At 44.3% G+C, this 26179-nt stretch overlaps 1 protein-coding gene across 5 annotated transcripts in view; it reads left to right on the forward strand.

Moving 5' to 3' along the window:
* The first annotated feature begins 2248 nt into the window (after positions 1-2248).
* The window catches only part of RHBDL3 (rhomboid like 3), a 148792-nt gene continuing 124861 nt past the window's right edge, over positions 2249-26179 (forward strand). The window contains exons 1-3 of one of the 5 annotated variants that reach the window (XM_020783483.3): positions 2249-2523; positions 6851-6997; positions 15227-15250. In XM_020783483.3, coding sequence (XP_020639142.2) covers positions 2395-2523; positions 6851-6997; positions 15227-15250 — 300 coding nt within the window. In that variant the 5' untranslated portion in view covers positions 2249-2394. The remainder of the gene's footprint in view (positions 2524-6850; positions 6998-15226; positions 15251-26179) is intronic. The other 4 variants (XM_072990962.2, XM_078385168.1, XM_078385169.1 and 1 more) reach the window with 4 other exon arrangements.

The raw sequence follows: 26179 nt of genomic DNA on the forward strand, positions 1-26179 counted from the left end.
TGGAAGGCCCGGAGTATAATGTGTAATAGGGAAAAACGGTATGAATACGTCACGAGGATTAATAAGGCAAACTTTGGAGAACCTGGCGGCGGGGGCGGCGGGGGCGGCGGCCGCTCTCCTCAGGTGCTTTCCCACCCCCTCCCACCACTCTCTACCCCGGGTCCGCCGCGCGCTCTCTTTCCCAGGGAAGCCCTCGCGCCGGCCAATGGCCTCGCCGATTCCCACCGCTGGCGCATTGGCCACGTGCGCTCTGCAACGCGTCATTTTCTCTATGTAAACAAGAGGGCGGAGCCAGGTGGAAGGAGAGCCCGCCTTTTCTCGAAAGTGAGCGGGACTCCCCCGACAGGTTCAGGGAGAGCTCTGGAAGTCATAAACTTCTCCGCCATCAAGCCGCTGCGGCTTCGCCCCCCTCCCCTTAGCTCCAGGAGGGGGAAGGGGAAGGGGAAAAAAGAAAGAAAAAACTACAGCGAAGGAGTAAATCTGGGCTTGGTGCCAGGAACGGAGCGTCCTGTCCTCCTCATCTTAAGGCACGCCTCAAATCCTCTGGTTTGCAAAGCCTCCCTCAGATCTTGGAAGACTCCCGGTTAAAAAACATATTGCAAGCGCCGGTTCCTTTGAGTGGACCTGCGGCGCCCGCTCTCCAACGGCCCTCCTTTGGCTCGCCACGCCGGGATCCGGATTCCCCATGTGCTCTTAGATCTGCAGCTCGGAACGACGTTCATTGCTCAGGCGAGAAACCAGCCCATCGGATTCCCTCCCTCCCTCGCCGGTTTACTCCGACTGCTGCGCCCGAAGCCATGAGCCGATCACTTCGAGGTGTCTGCGCTGCTGGGGCTCGAGGCCATCGCCGTGGGGTCAGTGCAGCGAGCGGCTGAATTGCCTTCCCCACCGCGGCAGAAGACCACGCGTTTGGCGTGATCGTCCGTCCCAAGGTGGTCGTGGAGTTTACGGCTCATCCCCCGAGCTGCTGGGATTACTATTCTAGAGACGCTAGGACTCGGATATCGGGTAGACGCCAAGAGACTCCTTATTTTGCAAGGTCACCCAAGGAAGAAGAGGAGAAGGAGCGGCTGGCAGTCGGGCTTTGCGGGCATGCCCTTGCTTTCCTTGCGGGATTGCATGCCGTGGTGAGCAGCAGCAGCAGCAGCTGCGAAGAGAGCTATTGGGCATTGGCGGGGGGGGGGCAATCTGAGGCTGACATAACGAGGCGTGCCCCGGAGCATTTGGCCAGGTGGTCGGTCCGGTCGCCGCTCGCCCCCAAGCAGCGATGCGCCGGGCAGTGAAGGCAGCCCGCCAAGTTCAGCACCTTCGCCGCGCCTGCAGCCCGCCGGCCCTCTTCGGCGCGCGGTCTCCTTGCAGACTCCCTTCCTCTGGGCTCCGAGGAACCGGAGGGGAACCCTCGCGCCGGCTGTTCCGCGCATAGCAATGCCCAAGGGCACCGCCGTCCTGTGTCTCCCCTGAGGCAGGAAAGGAGCTGACGGGACTGAGCGAGCCGGGGACGTCTCTCTCCTCTCTCGGTCGCCGTTGGCGGTTCCCTCCCGCTTCCTCGTCCATGAAACCTTTGGGCTCGGGACGGTGGGGCTGGGGATGGTTGAACCTTGAAGGATTTGCCCGCCGCGTGGGCTGCTGGTGGTGGGGGCTTGCTGGTCTCTCCTGAGGAAGCGCGGCCCCCACGCCCATGAGAAAGAAGAGGCGACACCTCCCCGCCCACGGGACGAGGAGGGCCCTGAGGCGACTGCCCCAGCACAGCCGGTGTCCCCTCGCCCGGCGCAGCGCGGCGGCGGCGGCGGCGGCGGCTCCTAGCGGGACTAAGGCGGCGAGGGCTCCGTGACCCCGAAGGGGGCTGACTTCGCTCCAGAGCCGTGCGCAGACCGGGGGAACGACACGGGGCAGCGCCGGAGAAAAAAAAGTTTGGCCAGTTCGGGTTAGCTTCATCGTTTGTATGGATTCTTAATTTCGAAAATAACTGGCCAAAGGCCCTGCCCTGCCCGGAGCACCTCTTGGCCTGCAATTAGGTCCGAGCGCCGGTGTCCCCGTCCGGATCATGCCCGTTGCCGGAGACCTCCCCCTGCCTTTCGCTCTCAAGGGATAGCCCTCTCTGCTGGCAAACTCCCCCCCTCTCCGTCCCTCCCTCCCTCCCTCGCCTTCCCGCCGGGAAGCGTCAGGATGAAAGAGGCCGGGGGCCGCCGGCTCGGGCATTGGCGGCGCCTTTGAGAAAGTTAGCCCAAACAGCGGTCTTCCCGGGGGTGGCGGTGGCTGGGGGAGGGCGGTGGAGCGCGGGGGGGGGGAAAGGTGGCATTGATTTTGCTTCTCTTCCCCGCCCGCCTCGAGAGGAGCGACCGAAACGGTGGAGGGCGGCGGCGGGGGAGGAGGAGCCGGCGGCTTCCCCCAAGCATGGGAGACGGGGTGCCGCCCGAGGCAGCTCGTGTGACCAACCGGTCGCCTGCGGTGGCTGCCAGCGCCGAAGCAGAAGCGATCGAAGTCCTGGAAACCGAGGATGGGCTCCCTATGGCTTCGGAGGACGTAAGTTTCGTTGGGTCTGCCCGCTTTCCTTTCCCCCCCCTCCCCACCCAGTAGGGTTTAATCGGATCAAGCTCTTTAAAAATAAACTTTGGTATTAAAGTGGGGAGGGGAGGTTGGGTTCTTTCTAGGAACAGAAATGCCGAGTTTTTCCTCATGGCATTTTTCTAAGTGATCTTATGCAGCCAGTCTTGTGACGGTTTACTTTAAAGTCAAATCCATTGCATGAATTGATTCATCCTCTTAAGTGAACCTGCACAAGATTGGACTCTGGTTCATTTTTCTTACTTTTGGCGCTTTTTTTAATCAGTCGTGAACGGAACATGGTTATGTAGACAGTGAGTTATTTAGGCTTTTCTTAACATTTTAGTGTAAACTCCAAATAGCATTCCTGGTGGCTTGTCCTCTACAAAGACAACACAGCAAAGTCTTTCTTAGATAAAATTCATTTTTCTGCAATGTTCTCAAAATGCTGAAAGGCAGTCTTACAGCAGCATGAGAGTGAGATGCGAATTTGGTGTGGGGAGGTCACCAGGGACTCACCTATGCCTTGGTGGGTTGCATTCCTACAAGCTGAAACAGATGCTGCCAGTCATCCCAGGGAGCAAGCTGAGAGAAACTGCATGAAACTGTGCCCTTGGGAGGAAAGGAAGATTGTGGCCCCAAAGAGTTCCGACTCAGCCACCCTGTGTAACCCTGGGCCAGTGGTCATCTCTCAGGCTAACCTATCATCATGCAAGGCTCCTGCGTTGTTAAAATGAGATTGCTGCCTGAGTCCCTTGGTTTGACATAATTAAGAGATAAAAAGTGATATGCTTTGATTTTATTCCTGCCTTCAGCAGGGGGTTGAACTTGATGTCCTTGTAGGCCCCTTTCCAACTTCACTTTTCTATGATATAGCATAAAGTGCTGTGTGTGTGTAAAGTTTAGAGCTTGCTTCTGTGCTGGGTAATTACTCGCTTACCAGCAGCAACCTTGCCTCTATGCCTCCTCTTTGAGCAACTGCTTCTTACTACATCCTGCAGTGGTTAATAAGTAGTCTGCCACCCACCTCCCGCTGTACTTCTTGTGGCCACATGGGAGGGAATTTGTGGTAAAGCACAATGTAATTTGCAGGGTTTATATTTGAACAAGGCTTGAGTGTGGTAAGTGTCCCAGGATCTTCTAAATTATTTACCCTCACAAAATAACAGCTCAACTTCTGTGGTGGACTTCAAGGGAAGAAAATATAATTAGCATTGGCTCATCCTTTTACACACATACGTGTTATTTTCCAGCAATTTTAGAATGGTTGGCAGGAATACCAGTATGGTTTTGTACTTGCCCCTTGGTCATTTTGTAAATTATTACAGGCACTAAATGTTGGGAAGACGAAAATAAAAGCAAAGGGGTTTCAGTGAAGTCATTGGCCGCTGTAGTTATTTCAAGTAGTTTTACAAGTCGGCACATTTGGGTCTGAATCCCACAGCCTGTCTGGGATGTGAACACATGTACTTTCATTTTCATTAAGTGTGTACACAGTACTTTAAATGTAAACCTCCAGCCTTCCTAAGCAGCCTAACTTAGTTGTAAGCCTTAATCTCTAAAGATTCTTAAACAGTGAACCTTATTAGTTACCAAGTCCAACATCTTCCTCTGAAGACACAGCCTGCTTCCTCTCCATCTGGCTGTTGCAAGGAGGTGTGTGTGTGTGTGTGTTTGTTTCTCCAAGGCTTGATGAGCAAAATGCTCTCTCTCCCTCTCTCTCTCTCTCTCCCTCTCTCTCTCTCTCTCTCTCTCTCATCTAGTCCAACTGTCTGAAGGCAATTTTTGGAGTGGAAACAGTGGGAGTCCTTGGAACTTTCGTGGGGAGTTTCTTGGTGACAATAGTCAGCCTCGGCTGAGCTGCCTCAGGCTGCTGTTGTGGGGGTCATGAAAGGGGCAATACTTCTGTGTAGAAATCAGGGCCTACCAGAGATGGAAATATTTGTTTCTCAGGTTTTGTCTTCAAGCAACAGAATATATTGACCAACCTTAGCTAACTAGTAATAACATCCAGAGAGATTCCCCTGGAAGACCAGTTTGGTCATAACTGCAGACATTAAGACTGTATGGACCAACTTCCAAGAAGCCACAGACAGCATGGCCAGGGGTGAGAGGTTCTGGAAGTTGACATCCAAAACAGCTGGAGGGGGTGGGTTTGAGAATCAATTCATATGGAGATGTTGTGAAGGCCAGGAAGCTTGTTCAACTCCCAGCACCAATCCAAACCTCTTTGCAGTCTGAGGGGAGGAATGATGATACCCTTTCTTATTCCATGCACAAAAGCTGGCAAGACTGGCAGCTCAATATTTCTTCAACACTAGTGGTGGGAACATTGCCCCCCCCCAAAAGGCAGCTGGTTAGTTATATTTTGAGTGTTGTAAGGGAAGATATAGGAAGGTTTGGCAATGGTGGATCAAGTCTTGCCCTGAGGCAGGGTCATCCAAGTGTACAAACCCTCATCCCACGCTTCCACCTGCAAGCCATCTGTGCACTTTTTAAAAAATGTTCTCCAGAGTGCTTAAAAGATACAGGGAAGGTGGCCTTTTCTGAGATGTGCCTATGCAGTTCAAGAAACATTGATCAAAACACAGAACATAACTATACACTGTATAGTGTAATATAGTGTATAGTGTAATGTCATTATGTGCAATTTAGTTTTGCAAAACTGGTTAAAGTCTTTCATATCCTATGGCATTTCTCAAATCTGGATTGGTTATGAAAAACCTCTAGGTTCTTCAAGGAACTGTAGTTTCTTGTAAGAGTTCATTTGGTCAAAAGACTTGGCAGGTGTGCAGATTTGAAACTGGTGTACATTTTTAAATGAATGTAGATGTGCTCTAACAATTTCATACCTTAAACGCATACTCCCCTTCAATGTTTTGGTAGCAATAAAATAAACATCACACAATCAGCTGTCGTTAGCTGACTTTAGGTGCAGTTTATTGTATTTCTTCATGAATGGCGAAGAACAGCAAAAACCTTTCCACTTCTCTTCCTGATCTTTTGCAGCTCCTGCTTGATGTGACACTGGAATTCAGACAGCAAGTCTAACGATAATTGCTTTCAATCTGGAATGGTGCTGAGGGCTGCTATTGCATCATATAGTTTTAGCCACACCTTTCCTTGCCCTGTTTTTTTGTGACTAGTTTGGATTGACAGTGTCCTTCACTGTCCAGTTGCTACTTCAGCACAGTAAAATTTTATTTAGTGATTAGCTACTTAATTACTATATTTGCATCCTGTCTTTCCTTCAGTGACTTCAGGGCCACTCTTCTCCTGTCTGTGTTATCCTTACTAAAAACCTGTGAGGTTGATTAGGGTGGGGCAAAGAGAGAGAGAGAGAGACTGGCCCAAAGTCACCCAGTGAGATTTATGGCTCAGAAGAGACTTGAATTTGCATCTCTCAGGTCTTAGCCCAGCACTCTTACCTCTATATCACATTAATAGTTAGTTATGTGCTGTCAAGTTGGAATCAACTTAGAGTGACCCTAATAGGGCTTTCAAGGTAAGTGAGATTTTAAGGAATGGTTTAATGAGTTCCACTCCCTCAGTGAGTTGCCATGGTGAAGTGGGGATTCAAATCCTGCTCTCCAGAGTCCTAGTCTTACCTTCTATCCACTACATCATGCTGGGTACCTGCATCACATGGCTTGTCATGTATCTGAACAGCAGTGTGTGAGATATATCACTTTCCTCTGAAAATCTCAGCAATATTTCTGTTCTCTCTGTTCATGAGAGCAAAAACCTGATCATGCAACCTATACTTTGAATGAATGGATTTTAATGGTTGTTTATGCATTCATTGGGACGTGGTGGCGCTGTGGGCTAAACCGCAGAAGCCTGTGCTGCAGGGTCAGAAGACCAGCAGTTGTAAGATCGAATCCATGCGACGGAGTGAGCTTCCGTCGCTTGTCCCAGCTCCCGCCAACCTAGCAGTTAGAAAGCATGCAAAGGCAAGTAGATCAATAGGGACCACCTTGGTGGGAAGGTAAACAGCGTTCCGTGTGTAAGTCGCACTGGCCATGTGACCATGGAAGATTGTCTTTGGACAAAACGCTGGCTCTGTGGCTTGGAAACGGGGATGAGCACCACCCTCTAGAGTCGAACACGACTGGACAAAAATTGTCAAGGGGAACCTTTACCTTTACCTATGCATTTATTGCGTTCCTGACCTATTTTGAAAATGCAAAATGTGTTGTATTTCTGTCCAAGCTAGCCTATGCTAAGGGTGCCAGAAAGTGGGTGCACAGTCCACTTGCTTATTCTTGCCTACTATCGACACCTCCCCTTACTTCCTGCTTTATAGAACCATAGCATTGGAAGGAACCAAAGTTCATCTACTCCAACCTGCTACCCAAAGGCAAAGCTGTCCAGCCACCAGCTCCCCACAGATCAGCCTCTGCTGTCCAGAACACAGGGTGGCACAGTCAGAGTGCAGAAGCATGCCAGAAAGGTACGTGCCGACTCAGGGGAAGTAGCTTAGCATCATGTTGCTCTGTTTTCCAGTTTGGTGATGCACATGAAGAAGGAAGTGTGTGTTCACATTTGCTGAGTGGGGAGAATGATTGTTTGGCTGGCAGGGGAGCTCCAAGACTATTTGCAGCATATGATTTACACCTTGGCAAGGTTTCAGATGTGACACAGAATTAAACTAACAGATGATGTGCCAGTCAGGGAAAGGACCAGACTTGATTCACCTGCTGATTTTGAGTGCAGGTTCCCCACCTCTGCCGCAGGCAGTAGCCAGTATAAATTGTATCCCTATGAAATAATGGGACAAAGAAAGAGCTGGGCTGTGAGCAGCGTGTGTGAGTGAGAAAACGTTGTGTGCCTCTGTAGGTGATACAAATTCTCTCCAGAAATGTGCAGTGTAATCTTCAGTTTGTCTGCTCAGAAGAAAGATCCAAAAATTCCAGTGGGGCTTATTCCCAATCAAGTGGTGTCATAAGGTTGGGCAAATGTTTGCCACTGTTCTTCACCCTTTTCAGTAGCCCCCATTGTCATCAGAAATATTGCCACACTGCCAGATTTGGCTGGTGTGGTGAGAAAAGAAGAGTGGCCTCTCAGAAGCACAGTTTGGCTTAAAAGTAAAGTGTGCAGTTCCCCCCCCCCAATGCCCTACTTAAATGAAAATGTGGCGTTGTTGTGGCTGTTCCCAGAGTTTGGCTGTGTGTTAGCAGGAAGGTGCAACTCTTTGGGGGGGGGGCAGGCAGTTAAGTACCACTAGTCATAGATGTTCCAATCCCTGCCCTATAAGTTTAGAGCTTCTCTGAGCTCTGTTGTTCTTGTTGGTATTTCTTGCCCAGTAGAAGGGAACCGGGTTTAGTGGCAAGAAGGGGAGACTGAGCATCATAATCAGAGGTTTTGAGATTCCAAGGACAGTGGGATTGACCTCAGAACAGCTATGGAGTAGTGCATGGCTGCCAGTCTCCAGAACATTGAGGAGAACTGATTGTCTTTGGTAGGATCATGTGCATCTTAATTTATATGCCAGTATCGAAGGGTAGTTGGGTAGAATTAGTATTCATACAGGCCAGTAATTGTAAGTATAGGTCAGGTAGCAGAAGAGCTTAAAGCAAGGGGTGGGGAGTGTGTGGCTCTTCAGGTTTTCTTAAACTACACCTCCCATCAGTCCTAGTTATGCATAGCCATTGCTGAGGGATGTTGGGAGTTGTAGTCCAGCAACATCTGGAAAGCCACAGATACCCATCCCTGTCTCACCTGAAAGAAACCAATGGGCCCCAAGCAACCCTCCCAAATTCTCAGAAAAAAAGCTTGTTAGAGTGTTCGGCAGGAGGTGAGGAGGCCCGGGCTGCATGTTCCTGCTTTTTACTGGATCAGGAGTTCTGATACTTGAGTGTCGACTGCAAGCTATTTCTGTTGCCCTGCTGTTCTTGCTGGGTGATTTCCCCACAGAGTTCAGAATTCAAGCTTATTAGGCACATAGTGATTAGGGAACGGAAGACATTGTGCAAGACTACAGGGGGAAGTATCAGATTCCTTAAGCCCTGTGCCCATCCTTAATATTTAAGTCCTTTTTTTTCTTTGTGGATTTCTTTCCCAGAGAGTAATGATAAACCTGGTATTGTTACCTGGGAAAGCTATGTTTAGCAATACATGTAATTAGAGAGGACAAGCTGCATTTAATATTACACTAGAGACCGGAACTACTCTTCCAGAAACAAAACAGACTTTTAACTCTCCATAATTATAGCTCCCCAAATGCTTAGCCGTTAAAATCTCATTTTAAACTGCTCCTTGGAGTTGTTTGGCCTGGAAGGGAGGTATGTGTGTCCTCCTTTGTCTCACCTGCCTTGAAATAATAAGCTGGTACTTCCTACTACTATTGGTGGTTGAATTAAGTCATGAGCTAGACTGATTTTGTGAAGCACTCATTATAATTGCCAAGTTGCCATTAAAAGGAAAAGGAAACAGGCAGAGCTCCAGTGCTTTTAATAGCAGATGGATGTGCAGAAATAAGTGGCTGCAGCCTTTTGCATTTATACGGAGAGATGCGCTGTGTTCCTCTAATACTTGCACATTGAGTTGTTTTGAAGCACAGCTGCAGAATTGAATGAATTCTTGGCAGCTGCACCACAAGGGATGGCTCAAGTGTGTGGTTCCAGTAGTGACGTCTGAACACAATTCCACTTAAAACACTTCTGCTGATGGAAGATGGGTGTGTGTGTGTGATTCTTCTCCTTGCAGCCCCAGATCCACCTTTCTTGCCAGATTTGGAGAAGGGCGCAGTATTAGGGGATGAAGAAGGAAATGATAACAAATATCTCCTCCACCAACTCGCATTCCACTGTTTCTCCTCATTCATTTTGTTTGTATCCCACGTTTCTACTAAGAAAGTGACTCAGGACACTTTACAAAATTGTAAAAAGACAACTCCACTTAAGGTACGATCAATCACAATATTAAGAAAAACAACAATCAAGTATGCATTAGCACAACTGAATCAAACAATTTAAAGCTATTTAAAAATACAGGACCCTTCCATTAAAACCCTTTCATTAGTAGGCAGTTCCTTGCCAGAAGCTTGCTTGAAGATAAAGGTCTCTGCCTACCTATGGAAGGACAGAGAGAAGTGGATCACTCTGGGAGGAAGTTCTCCAGCCTTGCTGCAGCTTATAGGAAAGGCCTTTGCTTGTGTCGTTGCCAGGTGTGTCTGTGAGGATAGTCGGGCACAGACAAAGACTTCCTCAGAAGATGGTGAGCCACCCCAAACCTGGGGTGGCTCACCTAGGGATATCTCCCTTTCAGATGGTCCGTTCCCAAATGGTTTAGTGCTTTGCAGGTCATAGCTAACCTTTTGAATTTTTTCCCAGAAGGCAGTAAAGATGTTGTTATAAGGAGTTTCTGTTCTTCCTGTAGCCAGCTTTGTTCACCTGTCTGGCTAAAGCATCTTGGGCCCCTGAAAGTTTATGAAGAGTTTCCAAAGGCAGCTACACGTAGTTCACATTACAGTAACTGAAATGTCAATGAAGCATGTATCACGGTGGTCAGATGAGACATCTCCAGCAGCAGGTGCAGAAGGTTTTACTAGTTTTAACTGTGCAAATGCACTCCTGGCCACATGGACGTTCAGGCTCAGAGGTGAATCCAAGAGCACACTAAAGATTTCAACCTGTGTTTTCAGGGTCAGGGTAACCCCCATCTGTCACAGGGTGGATCCCTGTTCCTTGATCTGACCTTCAACTGGATTAAACTTCAGCTTCCTTGCCTTCATCTGGTCCATAACTGATGCCAGGTAGTGGTGTAGAACTGAAATAGCTTGTTTGAGTTTGGAGGGAAAAGTGAAACAGAGTGGGTTGTCACTCACATGCCTAGCCCCAAAACTCTAGTCAGTCTGTCCCAGTGTTTCCATTGTCAAAGAGGAGTTCCCTAGCATGACCCTCTGAGCTTTACCCCTTTGGGCAGGACTGGAGACACTGTAAACAATGCTTGTAATACTAATCACAGAGAGATGGCCTAGAGTGATACCGTGATTGATGGTGTTGAAAGCCACCACAGGATTCAGAGGAACCAACAGAAACAAACTCCCCCTGTCCAGTTCCCCGCGTAGTTTGTCCGCTGAGGTGACTAAGGCATTCTGTGTCCCATACCCAGGCCTAAAGCCCAATTAAAATTAATCTAGTCCATCTTATCCAGGTACCCCTTGAACTGAGAGCTATCCATTGCTTGAGTACCAGGAATTGAAGGCTGGGCAATATTGATTGAATGAATGAATGAATGAAACTTTATACTGTCCATCCAGTGGCATGTCGCTGTTCTGGACAAACATGAAACTTACATTATCCAATATAGTGGGATTCAGAGAGGCCTTTTCTGTAGCCCGCTTGAGCATGCCAGAACCTTGCCTTAATTAAATAAGTACTGTATTTGTTATTCTCCTTGCCCCTTAGCCAGTCTTCCCCCCCCACACACTCCTTTTTTAAACCAGACACAGTGAGTTTCCAGCTCACATGGTGGCTGTCCCCTTTCCAAGGATTCTGCCCACACATTCAGGCTGCAGAAAGTGGAAATTATCCATTATTCTGGGTCACATAAGGGCCTGAATTACATCCAGAGGACCTATGGCATCCTCCAATCAAAAGACTGCCATGGACAGAAGGAGGTCACATGCTCCGGAAGGCTAATCTGGGTCCCCACCCTGTATCTCTTCTCTGTTGCAGCTTCCTCAACAAGCATCCAGTGAGTAGAAGGGGATGACAGTTCTGTTTTTTGAATGTCATTTAAAGATTAACACATGTGCAATCATGATGATCACACAGGAATTGCAATCAAGCTCAATTTGCATGAGGTCACTCTTGAAAAGGGTGCAATTGTGCATGTACAGGGCACACATTTACCAAATACTGACATGCTGTTATTTGTATATCTGAAGTAATAGGGAATGGAGCAAGGTGACTATATATATATATATATATATATATATATATATATATATATATATATATATATATATATATATATATATATATATATATATATATATATATATATATATGTATATGTATATGTATATGTATATGTATATGTATATGTATATGTATATGTATATATATATGTGTGTGTGTGTGTGTGTATATATGTGTGTATATATGTGTGTGTGTATATGTATATATATGTGTATATATATATATGAAGTGATGAAATGGTCCATTTAGTTCATGGATCTCTACGCAGTCTAGTCTGACTGGACACATTGCCTGGCGATTCTGGGATCTGTAGTCCAACAAGTAACTTTTCCAACACCTGCTTTGTCTGCTAGCAATTTCCCTGTGTTTCAGGCAGAGGTCTTTCTTTTCTTAGACTTTCTGCCTGAGAACCTGCTTGACTAGAGATGCAGAGCACACCTGCAACCTCCTCCATGTCAGGCATGGGCTCTGTCACAGTCTATAGGGTCTTTCATATTTATATCAGTTTCTACATTTACACCAATTGCTCAGATCAGTCCATATTCTAAACTTCTAGGAGATAACCAGAGGATTATATTTTGCCCACTATTGACTTTGTCCTGGCATCTCATTTTCTACTACCCATCAATACCATTGCTATGGATGACCGGAAGAGGCATTTTGGCAGCTCCTGGCACAGTATGCATCAGCTGACACAAGGGGCAGTAAGATTCCACCCAAACCTCCTGGCTTTTAGTTGTTTTTCTTGCCTCTGCAAAGCTATGGGCCAGTTTCACATCTCACTGGATTGCCTCTCTGCCTGTTTTCCTAACCCAACTACATCCTTAAATACATATCTGCATGCCTCCCTACTAGCAGTCAAAGCATTGGTATAGCTTTGGGTGGGTATTGTTTAAAATGTTATTATGTGCCTCATGGACTGGAAAGTCTAGATTTTGTGTTATAGATATCACTATCAGTTGCATTTTTACCTGTGGGTGTTTCACTTTTAAAATGTAACAAAAAGGACCTTAGACTTAGCCAGATGCACAGGAAGACAACGATTCCATTGAGAACAATGATATTTAGGCAGCTCACCTTGTCCACCTTGCTCCTGTTGAAATCCTTTCTTCTGCTCCCTTCTGACTGGAGCAGGAACAGTATGCCTTCTACCTTGCCATTTGCTCATTCTAGAGGGAAAAGGTGGACACATTGAGAAGTTCATTTAAACTGGGCCTCTTTGTAGTTTGGAATTCATCGTAGGCTTGGAATCCAATGGATAGCTCAGTGAGAGGGAGTATCAGCTGCTGGGGCAGGGGGCAGGAGTTTAGTTCCCTACTGTACTTTGTAGGAGAAGAGCCAGCCTGTGTAGTTTTGGGCAAGCTGTACTCTCCCAGAGCACACACGCACTGGAACAAGGGAATGTTAAACCACTGTTGATTACTTCATACTTAAAAAACCATGAGTAGAGTCACCATAAGTGAGAATTGACTTGACAGCACACAATTAATTATTGGAATCAGATACAATTCAAGATAACAGATAGTACATCAGACGTCTAGAGAAAAGATCGTGGGGGTACTTGATAGGACTTAGCAGAGTAATGATCAGTTACTTGGAAATACATCTAGAACTTTAACTAGTGGAAGTAATTGATTTTTGTCAGCTTGTAAGTTTGATATGCTGACACCTTTGAGCAATGTTAGGCATCTGTAAGAATTGGAGGCATTGTGCCTGCCTAGTTTTAACAAACAGCTATTGGGCTGCCTAAACAAGCTGTCTGTCATGGTATATACCCAATGGCCTCCATGCCCAACAGAGGAAAAGTAGCTGAATGTAACACTGTCCTAATAACTGCATGTATGAACAATTGCAAAGGCTCCTGTTGGAGAACTTTGCCATCTCTAGAGACTAAAAATCATTTTGTAGACTTTGAACCATCCCATACCTTTTCATAAATTAAAAACAATTAATCAATTAATTATTGTACCTGACAGGCTTTCAGTAGCTGTATTAGTCTGTTTCAATACGTATATCAAAAAGAAAAGCCAAAGCGTTGTCGTACCTTTAAAAAAAAAACCTTTTTTGACATGAGCTTGCCTGAAAGTTTCAGATATTTTAGGTATTAATGGTTTGAGCGATGGCTCTACTCAGACATATATCGTAGTACATGGATATCTAGTGGTTTGTGTAGGTGTTTCTTTCTTTTTGTATTTTAATTCTTGACAAGGCAGTATTGCTTGTCGAGAACCAGCTTGGAAGGCATTTGATGGTGGTGGTGGCGGTGGCAGCATATTCACAAAAAGAAGCAGAGGACATACTATTGCAAAGAAAGGTTCTTCAGCCTGGTGTTCAGCTGCTAGGGATGTAATGTAGCTGTTGTGTCTGGCAGCATCTGGAATCACATTTAAAAAAAGCTGGAATGGAATATTAAATCACTGGGCAGATTTGTAGTGATACGTGGGATTTTTATATAAATGAATATTCACTCTGGAAAGGACTTGATTGCTTCAGTGGGATTCCAGAGAGTTAACATGTAGACTCTGGACTTTTAAAGCAGCTTGTAGAGGGTGGGTCTAGCATGTAAAGTGATGTGTGATTGGTAAGATATGATGGTCATTGAGAGTAAGAGGTATGTTGGAGTTTTTTGACATCTCATCTTGGTTTAATTCTTATTTTGGTTCTCCTTGCAGCCAGATGTCATTATTGGTTTGTTTATAACGTCTTTTTCATGATTTTATTCCATGTGAAAATGAAGAGAGAGAGAGAGAGAGAGAGAGAGAGAGAGAGAGAGAGAGCAGTTTAGGTGCCATGCAGGTTAGAAAGGGGATTCAACTGCCAGTCATAAAGAATTGCAGTGACAGGTCAAAGGTTTCATGCAATAATTGCCAGGTTCTATCTGTGATGGAGTGTGAGAATGAATCTTGGATTTCCATGTGCTTTTTCATATTTAGCAGGGATTGTGGTTCTTTACATGAGATAGAGTTGGGGTTTCAGAGTGTGACGGGCCCAAGCTCCATTCAGGTGGTCTGTAGGAAATTTGATAACAGCTACTGACCTTCCTAAGGTTAAAAAAAACATTTCTTTTAAATGCTGGACCTGACCAGAGATTCAAACTGACAAACATTAAACCCCACATTGCAGAATGGTGCTTACAAGGACAGGCATCCGATTGCACTGAAATGATAAGATTTTTTGATTACAGTATTACAATACAATTAGTGCAAATACACTTTGATTTCTAGAACAGCAGCAAAGTCTATATTAAGTGCCTGCCCAGACGTCTTGCAATATTCAGATGCTCCTCTTGGTTGGGAGTGAATGGGTGGATGAGGCATCCAAGAGCTTTTGCTGTGCCATTGGGTCTGCGGTCCTTCCTAGGCTTCTTCTGCATTGGAATGGCCTTTTTATTTTGGGTAGTTTTGTCAAAAGACTTGTAAACAACAGCAATGTCACCAGGCCTTGTTGCAAATGTTTGTTCTATAGAGTGACATGCAAAAAATTAAAAGTGTATATAACCATAGGGGCATCTGCAGCACTATGGGGGCAAGGACTGCCCCTTTTAAAGAGCTATGGGTACTCTGTGCCTCTGAGAAAGCATACTGTGTTTCAGAGTAGACCACCATCAGAGGGAAGATTAGACCACAAGTGTTCCCTTCTTTATATTTGCCATTTGATTTATTGTCTGTTTAAATGGAATGAATTGAATTTCTGTGTTCTTACACTTATTCCCCCCCTTTCCCTCTTGTTTCCTTTATGCGTTGCCTCTCATACAGCACTGGAAAGTTCTGTTCGATCAGGTATGTGAACAAAATTCAGACATTTTTGCTCTAAGACCTATACCCATAGAAAATAATATCTATTATTCCAACAGAGAACAGTCCTTGTGTGCCATATAGATGGTTGCAATGTGCTGTTGATGTGATGTGGATCTGCTTGCCCTTACACTGATACAGGCATCTTGTGATTGAACTAGGATGGTGGTGTCTGCACCCTGTCAGTTTGACTGGAGACACCCCCACTAACATCATGAGTGTGAGGGTGCTTAATTACCAATTGTCTCCTTGTGGTGGCTGCTTTTTCTGTGGTTAGCATTGCATTGCATCTGAACCAGGATCTTTGGGTGATTCCCTTCCTGGCAAGCCAAAGTCACAAGCATAGAGCATGCCCTTGTCTTATGATTTTAGCTTGTTAGGAAAGTAACAAGCCAAGGGTCCCAGTTTGGACCTAATGATAAAGAAACCATGCACACTTTGCTTACCCACTCAAGGTGGTAGGAAGAAACAAGCAGCAGAGATCAAGTAACAGGAACCAGCATGCTTGTTAACTCACACAATCTTGTTCTTCAATTATTCTGGCTTACCATGACTAGCCCACTGTGTAATTTTACTGTGAGAATGATTTGTTACTTGGTGCACATGTGTTAATCTGTAGAGTACCTAGAATGACTGGGACCTATCTGATTCTGAGGGTTTGGCTACTGAAAGCCAGTTTTGTGGGACTTGTGTTCGAAATGCAATGTGATGCATATCTGGATGTTAGAAAACACTGACACACCAAACATTTTCTGGAAAGAGCAAAGTACCTCTGCACACCTCTAATTGGAAATGGTACCCCAACATGTGTATTGGCTTCTGAGAGATCTGACACAGACAGCTAGAGAGCTGGATCCTTAATTTAAAAAGAACATCTTATGTAGCTAATTGCTTTTCAAGAGCATCTGATGCAATAATGACATCATGTGCATGGTCAGCTTCAGACTTTAATGCCTAAAGGCCTATGCATTTGGTATTTTACATTAGTCATCTTACTCCTTTTGGAAATATTTCTTCCCCTGAAGCAGTTTTTGCTATGATCTAAATTATGGCCAAGGGTTAAAAGTTTTGCTGGTGTTTCCTGTTGCTTCATCGGACTAGTGCACAACAATGGCAATAATTGATTAAAAAAACAACTGAGCAGGTTAGTCTAGCAAGTCTCAAATATCCGCTGATGCCTGTAAGATGTTAGGTAGCAATGTGGGTTTGTAGCTTGCACTTTGCTTTGTTTTCATTTATGTACATGACAATGCTTTTAGATTAAATGTGTTTAATATATAGTTCTGAACTGCCATTACAGTTTGTGAATATTCAAGTGCTCTGTGTGTCTATTTCAGACATGAGTGTCAAGATACATATGTGGGGGAAAGTAATATTTTGAGGTTGAATTTGTTTCCATTTCCATTTGCTCACCCATCCACCCAATTTTCATTTTTAATACAGTAGTAAGAGATAAATATATGGTTAGAGGGAATGTGAAGCAGTTCCATGTCAAGAGAGACATTGTCCAAGAGTTTTTGCTCTTATGGTTTGCTTCTGACATGCCATGCTTTCCCTTAATATGTTGCATCTATTTGAGTGTACATGTAAATATTTCTTTTTGGAAAAGTGAACAGTTCTTACTTGTCAAGCAGATTAGCATGGCTAGTGTTTTCTAAAACTGCAAGTTATTAGTTGGTGTTTAGCCCCAGTGAAAGCTAGCCTCCGTTGCTTTATGAGGCAGTATCGTGCTTTGAGTCTGGTGTGCAGTGAAACCACAAAACTACTACCAGAGCAGTCTGCCTTGTCAATGAGATGCTCCCCTACACTCAGAGATGGCTTATTATCATTCCCTAAGTAATCTTGCTGCCGGTGGTGATGAGTGTCTGTTTATAACTCGGTAAGCTGGTCTCTATATTTAGCCCATAAATCTGGGGTGAGCAGTGTTCCTCATTGTGCACGGTATGTATCTGGGGTGGGATTGAATCATGTGACTACATGGCCATAATGACAGATCAGTGTCTGTTCTGCAACCCATTTCAATGAATTTTATCAGTTGTGGCGGGGGCCTTTGTGAGTTGGAAGAGAGATCTTTCTGCTTCAGCTTGTCTGGTCATTCTGAAACTTCTCCTTATTCACAGAGGGCTCCATGACTAATTTCATCCTTGTTGCTATTAGAAGTATTTTGGAAACAAAGGTATGCTTCTCCAAAATATTAAAAACTCTGTCAGCACGTGTTGATGGTGCAGCGATGCTGATTAATTATGCTGATGATTATATCTCAAATCATTTTTGCTGTTCAGTCTAGTTTTAATATTGATTCTTAGAGACCTGTTTTTTGTGGAAAGACTGGGTAATAACATGGTAAATAATAAGGGGGGAAAAACCCAGACAGAATAGAAGCATATTGCTGTTGTCAAAAAGACACTTGCTAGCTTCATAAGAATCTTCTATATAATCTTAATATATATGTTTTTATTTGAGGGTTTAAATTTGAATTTCCTTCCTGCACAGGGAAATTATTTGTAAACTCATGCTCCCCTCATCTGCAGTTCTAAAAAGAATGGCTGGAGATATTTTAAAAGTGGGTTTTCCAAATTTTTAAGTGCTCCATCAGGCAAACATACACAAACACACACACGTGCACACAAATAAATTGTGCTTTACTCCTTGCTGTACAGCCCATACTGTACTTGGTTTTTCTATAGGAGTCAATAGTTCTCATCTATTCTGCAATGATGATTGATTAATGAATCTGCCTTACATCACTAACAAAGTTAATTTTTTGTTCCTGCTGCCTCATCAAATGTGTCTGTAACTCCTGCCATCTTCTACCATAGCTATTTCCTAGTTGCAGAAAGATGGGCAAGTGTATTTTTGTTGAGCGTAGCGGGAGGTATGGATGAATTTGAAAGCTGGGCAATGAAGGAAAGGAAAACAAAACAAAAGGAACTGGTACATCCACGGAAGTCCAGATTATAAATGAGACATAAAGTCTCAGGATGTAGACAAAAGAATCATTTTTTAATATATTTTTACTATAATTTTCTGTTTTCCCATCTTGAGCACTACTAATCATTACTAATTACTATTGTTTAGAATTGTTTTTAATTGTTTTTAACTGTTTTACCTTATAATGTTTGATGGAACCCGCCCGGAATAGACTTTGTCTAAAAGGGCGGGATAGAAATCTACTAAATAAATAAATAAATAAAATCATGTTCTTTATTCTGTATTCTGTAAATGGGTAGTTAAAAAGTTCTGGCTCAACACGTTTCAGCAAAGCCTTCTTCAGGAACTAAGCATAATACACCTAGCTTGGGACTGGTGTACAGTATATATATATTTTCAAAAGAAAATGTGAATGATTTGATATCTAACACGTGGTTTTGTATTATGCTTAGCTCTTGAAGAAGGCTTCGCCAAAATGCATTAAGCCACAGCTTTTCAACTACCCATTTAAAGAATACAGACTAAAGAACTAGATTCTATTTTCTACATCCTGAAACTTTGTCTCTCATTTATAATCTGGACCAGTGAAGGAAAGTAACAGCAACAAAAAAGAAGTGTGGTATTAAGGGAGAGATTTACAGATAGTATAGGATGTTAGAAAGAGAAATAACTTGGTACTAGGTCAAATAAAGCCTCCACTCTCAGTAGAAGCTGACTACACCAGTTCTGTCATAATTTTGGCCATATGGTGATACTTGCCAGAAAAATGAATCCAGATGAAAAAAGTGGAAGCAGTAGGAGGAGTGGAAGATTGAACATGAGCTGGATTGATTCAGTACCATCAGTATGCTGATGACACACAACTCTAAGGAGCCTTGTGGTGCAGTGGTTAAACTGCTGTATTGCAGCCAAACCTGTGCTCACAACCCAGGGTTCAATCCCAGGTAGCTGGCTCAAGGTTGGTAAAATTAGTACCCAGCTCGCTGGGGGGGGGGGGCAATGTGTAGCCTACATAATTAACTTGTAAACCACCTGGAAAGTGGTTTAAGCTCTTTTAACTTTGCTTTATATTTCCTTCACCACCTCTGCAGTAGAGGCCATTCAGATGCTTGTTTGATGCCTGGCTTCAGTACTAAAATGGACCAGAGCAAACAGATCTAAAATGAATCTGGACAAACCTGGGATTTTTTTTTCTTGGGGGGCCCTCCAAAAGGTTTGGGGGATCAATCCTAGACTGGATGATATTGCCCTCCCATTTTGTAATTTGGGTGTTATTCTGAACCCGACTCTTTCTTGGGATTCCCAGATTGCAGCCATGTCCGGATCAGCTGTTAATCAGTTTAGGCTTATTGCCCAACTCTGCCCCTACCTAGATGAGGGCTCCCTTGGGATGTTGGTGCAAGTACTGGTTATCTCCTGGATCAACTACTGCAATACTCTCTCCATGGGGCTGCCCTTGGGCCTGACGACATCAATGCAGAACACAGTGACCAGACTAGTATGAGCAAGTTTGATCACATCACCCCAGTTCTGGTCAGTCACCACTGGTTACCCATTGTGTCCTGGATCAGGTTCAACGTTTTGACACTCATGTACCACTCATGTATATTTAATCATATAGCCTTCATGATTTGTGCCCATGTTACCTTTTGAAGCATCTTTCCCCAATGTCATCTGTCTGACCCAATAGATCTTCTTAGGCCTCCTCCATGTAGCCAACCTGAGAGAGGCTGAAAAGTCACCTACTAGAGGTAGGGCCTTCTCTACGGTGGCCCCAAAGTTGTGGAATCAGATACAAGAGGACCTCTGCCAGGCCTCCTCCCTGTACTCATTTAGGGGCAGCTGAAAACGTTACTTTTCAGGGAGGCTGTTCACTTTAACCCCAGATGAATGCCTTAACTCCTGTTCTGCTCTATTATAAAAACCTCTTTTAGTGCTGCTGGTGTTTATGTTTTTATGCTATGTTGTTGCTATTTATGTTGTCATTTAGTGTTATTGTTTGTTTGGTTTGGTTTCAACTGCTTGCTAACCACTCAGAATAGTGCTTCAGTTTGTTTGACCCAAGCAGAGTGGTTAATGAAGGGACATCTTGGAGATCATTTGTAGTGATGGAAACAACTTGGTGGTTCATAACAACCAAGAAGGAGGTATTACTATTAACCCTGGAAATTTTCTTGCTGGGGTACCCCTTGTTTCATTTCCATGTTTTTATGGTTCTGTATGAATCCTAACATGTCAATAGCATTATTTTGAAGGATTTCCTTTCATCATTTTTTAATTTATTTGATTTTTATACCGCCCATCTGGCTACCAAGGCCACTCTGGGCGGTTTACAAATAACATCATTATAAAACAACTATATAAGTATAACCAATTAACAGCTTAAAACAAAGTGTAACAATAACGAAAATGAAATACTTAAAATAATAAATGCATTGGGAAGGGTTGAATGTATAATTATTAAAAGCATCACTGTATTAAGATGTTCTACAGTTTGGGAAGGCCTGTCTAAACAACCATGTTTTGGGTAATCTTTTGAAAGTTCCCAGTGAAGGGGCCAGGCGAATTTCAGGGAGACTATTCCAGAGTTGTGGAGCGACCACCGAGAAGGCCAGATTTCTGGTCGTGATTTTCCAGGCCTCTCTCGGGGTCAGAACTCTCAACTGCCCAGCTTAAGAAGATCTTACAGGATGGGCAGATCTAGTCAGAAGGATCTAGTCAGAAGGAGGCGTTCTGCCAGATATCAAGATCCTAAACGGTTTAGGGCCTTATAGGTTAACACCAGAGGTGAGATTCAGCAGGTTCTCACCTATTCTATAGAACCGCTTCCTAAATGTACTATTGGTTCTTAGAACCGTTTGTTGGCCTGAGATGAATGAAGGAGGAGGGGCCAGGTGACCAGCGACGAGCGAAGGGGAGGGGGCACAATTAACTGCCTCCCTTCCCACTCCACACTGAGCCGTCTGAGGTGGGATATGGGTGTGAGAGATAAAGCCCTGGAAAGAGCAGAGGTGTCACTGGGGGAAAAGGGGGGAGGATGAATCCTTGATGTCACTGGAGGAAAGCTCATGGCCTCAAGGCAGAGGGTGTGTGTGACTGACAAGGCATGAGGGCAGGACACAGAGGGAAAAAGTTTTGGGGTGAGACCGCTTCAATCAAACAAACAACCGTCCTCGTTTTACTATGATTTTTTTCAAGTTAAAGGTACCACATAAGACTGTTGCTCTGCCTAGAAACAGTTTTTTTAAAATCCCAGAGAATATCCAATGCATGAACCAGTGACAGTCTCACTGATCCACGCAAGCAAGGTATGCAATAGAAAAGTCACTCACACCACAAAGAGATGAAACCTCCAAGCCTCATTTAGAGTAACAAAGAACTCTTCCTCCTGCCCCAAAACTGACAATTTCGGGAGACAAATGGCACACAGAGATGGCCCACTCTGTTAGAAGGAGGAAGACAGCTATCAGTATTTTAACACTAGTAAGACTTACTATTCTTGAAGGCCATATATCCAGGGCCAAGAAAGGAAAACACATAAACATATCAATAGATAAGAGGAATTGAAACTCTTCTCTCCAGACATTCAGATGCATCTTGACCACAGGTCAACATGGGGGTTGGGTGGGGGCCAGAGGGACTCCGAGGGGGAGGGACCATCATGAGAAGGCAGCATTCTCCAGAAAAGACATACATGAGAGCATACTAATCAAGCATTTGTTGATATTGGCTGTTGTGGGTTTTTCGGGCTCTTTGGCAGTGTTCTGGACCGATTGAGGTGGTGGGGTTGAGGTGGAGTGGCAACAGATTGAAAAGAGACCATATCTTCCAAGCCAGAAGGAAGCGGGGGGGAGGGAGAAGAACTCCTCAACAGGTGTGCAAAGGCAGCCTCCAGGTAACAACAAGCAGGGCTATCAGTCATTTCAGGAGCAGGAAAGGGGATGGAAGCAATTTTTACTGGTGAGCTATAGGGTGAAATAGGAGGTAAAGGGAAGAAGAGATGTGTCAGTTCTCTGTCAAACCTGGTCATAAGCACCCACTGTGAGGTGTGTGTTTGTGTGTGTGTGTTTGGCACATGCCCATGGTGAGGTTAACAGCAGCGGCATGCCCAAACAGATACACTTATCCAGATATCTTAATCATGTGAGAAGTAGTTGTGATGATAGGCAGTAGGGAGACCACTGTAGAAGAAACTCTCATTGGATCCCACTGTCCTGGGCATTTATTTATTTATTTATTTATTTATTTATTTATTTATTTATTTATTTATTTATTTATTTATTTATTTATTTATTTATTTATTTATTTATTTATTTGCCATTCGGACATAGAACCTGTTGTTAATTTATTTGAATCCCACCACTGGTTAACACCATCACCTTGAAGCTAGCATGGAAACAGACAGGTAGCCAGTGCAGGGCAGCCAGAGTGAGGGAAATGTGTTGATATCTCCTTACCCCACTCAATAATCTGGCCACTGAGTTCTGGACCTGCTGAAGTCTCCGTAACAGCCCCATGTAGAAAGCATTGTTGTTGTTTAGTCGTTTAGTTGTGTCTGACTCTTCGTGACCCCATGGACCAGAGCACGCCAGGTCCTCCTGTCTTCCACTGCCTCATGGAGTTGGGTCAAATTCATGTCGGTTGCTTTGATGACACTGTCCAACCATCTCATCCTCTGTCGTCCCCTTCTCCTCCTGCCTTCACACTTTCCCAACATAATCTCAAGACTATTAATGTATGAACCAGAGTGGTGAGAGACCCGTTGTCAAGGCAGGGATGCAACAGGGCAATCTGCCTTAGATGGAAAGAGGCAGAACAGACCACAGGCTTTCTCTCTCAGATTCCATTGATAGCACTGGGTCTACGAGTATGCCCAAGCTGGGAACCTCATTCTTTGTGGAAAGAGTGCCCCCCCCCAAAAAAAGAGAAGGAAGCTCTCAGGCTGCAAACACTAGGGCCCCACCACCTGCAGGTTATAAGAAGGCACTGCCAGAATCTTGATAATTAAAGTTCTGCTGCTTGCTTGTTTTCCCTTGGTCATTATCGTTGCTTCTACTGACCAGCTTGAAAGCTGGCAAGTCTCGCCAGAATGACTTCATACTGAGCAATGGGGCAGAAAAAGTTCTGCACATTTCCCTTTAATGTAATATAAGTGCAGGTTTTTTTTTAAATTAAATATACACTTCCAAGGAAAGAGAGCTCTTAGTTCATACCAGATGGTAGGCATAGAATCAAGGCAGTGCCATTCCAGATAACTAGGTATTGTGTCACTGTTACTGACAGCAGATGGCATGCCCAGGTACTCACGTACATCCACTGGGCGGGGAAGTGACCTGAAGGGAGAGGGAATTGGGCTCTGAGGATTCATTGTATTCACTGCCAAAATAATGGTGATGGAAGAGGAAATAGAATGTTCATGGGTCTCCATGTGCAAACCTAAATGCTAAATGAAGCTGTTTGCACTACCTCTGGGTAGTGTGGGTGGCATATAAATTGAATAAATAAATAAAATAAATTATACCCCACTGCACTCCATGGATCAAATGGGGATGAGGTGCTACTGCTTTGGTTTCCTACCCAGATCTATTTTGGTCCTCAGTTGGTTGATACCAAACAATGAAGGTCATACAGTTTTAGATCTTGGTGTAAGTATGTCACCTTTGCTGGCTTAGTGTCCCTATGCTAATACTCAGTTGGGATGGACAAGAAAGGAGCTGATATGTCACAAAATTAGCTTCTCTTGAGATGGAAGTCAGGGCTGAAATTTGATCTGCCTCTGGGGTGTTTTTTAGCACAGAGAGCACAGCTCATGAAAATTGGCCCCTGGGTCTTCAACACATTCTTAAAGCTTTTATTGCCTGCAGGAGGAAAAGATTTCCTCCCACTCTTAAATTCTAGCAACTAGGATAAAAAGCCTATTGGATTTGGTCTGTGCATAAATGAAATATTGTTTACTGTGACTCAAAGTCTAGTCTTTCTGGAGTGGCTGTAACATCTTTATCAAAACTGCATCCCTTGATGAAAATTCTGTTCCAAGTGTTCATGACATATCTATGTACTTATGTCTGCACAACTGTTTGAGATGGGTTAGACTAGTCAGCCATTGAGCTTCAGAAATTTGAATCTAGATTCTCCAAATCTGAGCCTAGTTTTTCCTGAGAATTGAATAATGCAGAATTTCAGCTTGGACCTTTTGCAGATGCCTTGTACTGACCTAATTTGCTTCGGCTGAATTATGTGCTTGTGCACACATGCACACACAGAGTACATTGCTAAGTGACTCTTTAGCTTTGCAAAGCTAAGAGCCACAAGGCTCTTTCACAGCCCTTCTATCCAACGTGCTCCTTAGCTAGAGATAATGGGGATTGTGCCTAGGACTGGTGTGTTGGTGTCAACTGTCTTAGAGTGACTCTAATAGGTATTTTAATTTAAGTGAGAAATTTAAGTAGTGGCTTTGCCAGTTCCCTCCCCCGACGAGTTTCCATGGCTGAGTAGGGATTCAAACCCTGGACTGCAGAGTCCTAATCTGTCACTCTATCCACTACAGCACATTGGGAATCTGTGTGGACTACATAGAGATAAAATGGGTGCTGTGCCACAGAACTCTGGAGTCCCTGCTTTACTGTGCAATGACAGCAAGCCCAGGGGTGTAACAAGTACCTAAGCGAGACTCTTGTCTGTCAGTTGGCATTGTCAGACTGGAACTGCAGGAACTTGGGTATCTCCAGTCGTATCAGGCCAGTGTTTCTAGGGCTGCCCACTATTAGTTGGTGGTTCTGCCTCTATCTTGGAGGACAGAGAATGTTAAAGGAAGTAGTTTTCAGACCTGACACCCAGCATGCCATTCCCAAACATTGATTGTGAACTGGTTACCCAAAGAGGGCTTGGCAGCGGGAGGAGAAAGCTTGTAGCTGCTTCTGAGTTCTCTTGGTTGACAGAATTGGACACAAGTCTAGATTCAGCTCCTCTACAATGCTGGCTTGGATTGATGGGATTTGTAGGCCGACACATTTGGATCAAATTGGGGACAGCTACACCAGTTCTTCTGCTTCAACAGATTCCTTCTCTTCTGTATCTAGGTAGCCAGATACCCAAGGGGGCAAGGCTGCTGAGTAGCTGCATAAAGGAGTGGATTTCAGCAGGTTCAGCTTGCGTGACAAGCTAAAACTGCTGTCAGATTCCTTCATCTAAGCAACTCTTAAAGGTGCATGCACTCTGTCCTCTTTTGCATTTGACCACCTTACCTCTGTTGTTTGGCTGCTTCTTGAAATCAAGGTTATGAAATGTCATGTGGGCAGCTTCATGAAGTATTTTTATTCTGCGTTTTGTTTTTCTTTTACTCTAGTGCAATAATAATGGCTTTGCAGCAGAGTTTCAAATGTATTTCTGTTCTTACTTATGGCATGTGATTGTACAATTTTCACTCCACATCTGTCGTCTCTCATGAGAATTGTCTTTGCACCATGTTCCCCAGTTCTCTCTCTCTCTCTCTCTCTCTCTCTCTCTCTCTCTCTCTCTCTCTCTCTCTCTCACACACACACACACACACACACACACACACACACACACACACACACACACACACACACACACACACACACACGCCTCAGTTTAGAAACCCAGTTCTGAGTGAAACAAATGCATTTTGCTCCCTTCTCCGAGTCTTCAAATGAACTACCCTTTTCTCTTCACTTGCTTTCCATTTTTAAAGCTTGTTTCATGTCCAGTTTGGAACATGGAAATCTGAAGTCTTTGAAAATTTGAAATTAATTGGAGAAAGGACTGTGTCTTTGTAGAATACGAACTGAGGTGATTTAAGTTGTGTGGAAGTGATTAATATATTTATTAAAAATGCCCTATGATTACCGTTTTCTTCACATATTTTCTAATGAAAATGGGTAGCTTTTTGTTTAGATACAGCTTGTAAATAGCTTCCAATGCTCTTATGTGTCTAAAGCACACAAATATCACTAATGAACAGAC

Source organism: Pogona vitticeps, chromosome 2 (assembly GCF_051106095.1).
Source record: "Pogona vitticeps strain Pit_001003342236 chromosome 2, PviZW2.1, whole genome shotgun sequence".
NCBI lineage: Eukaryota > Metazoa > Chordata > Lepidosauria > Squamata > Agamidae > Pogona > Pogona vitticeps.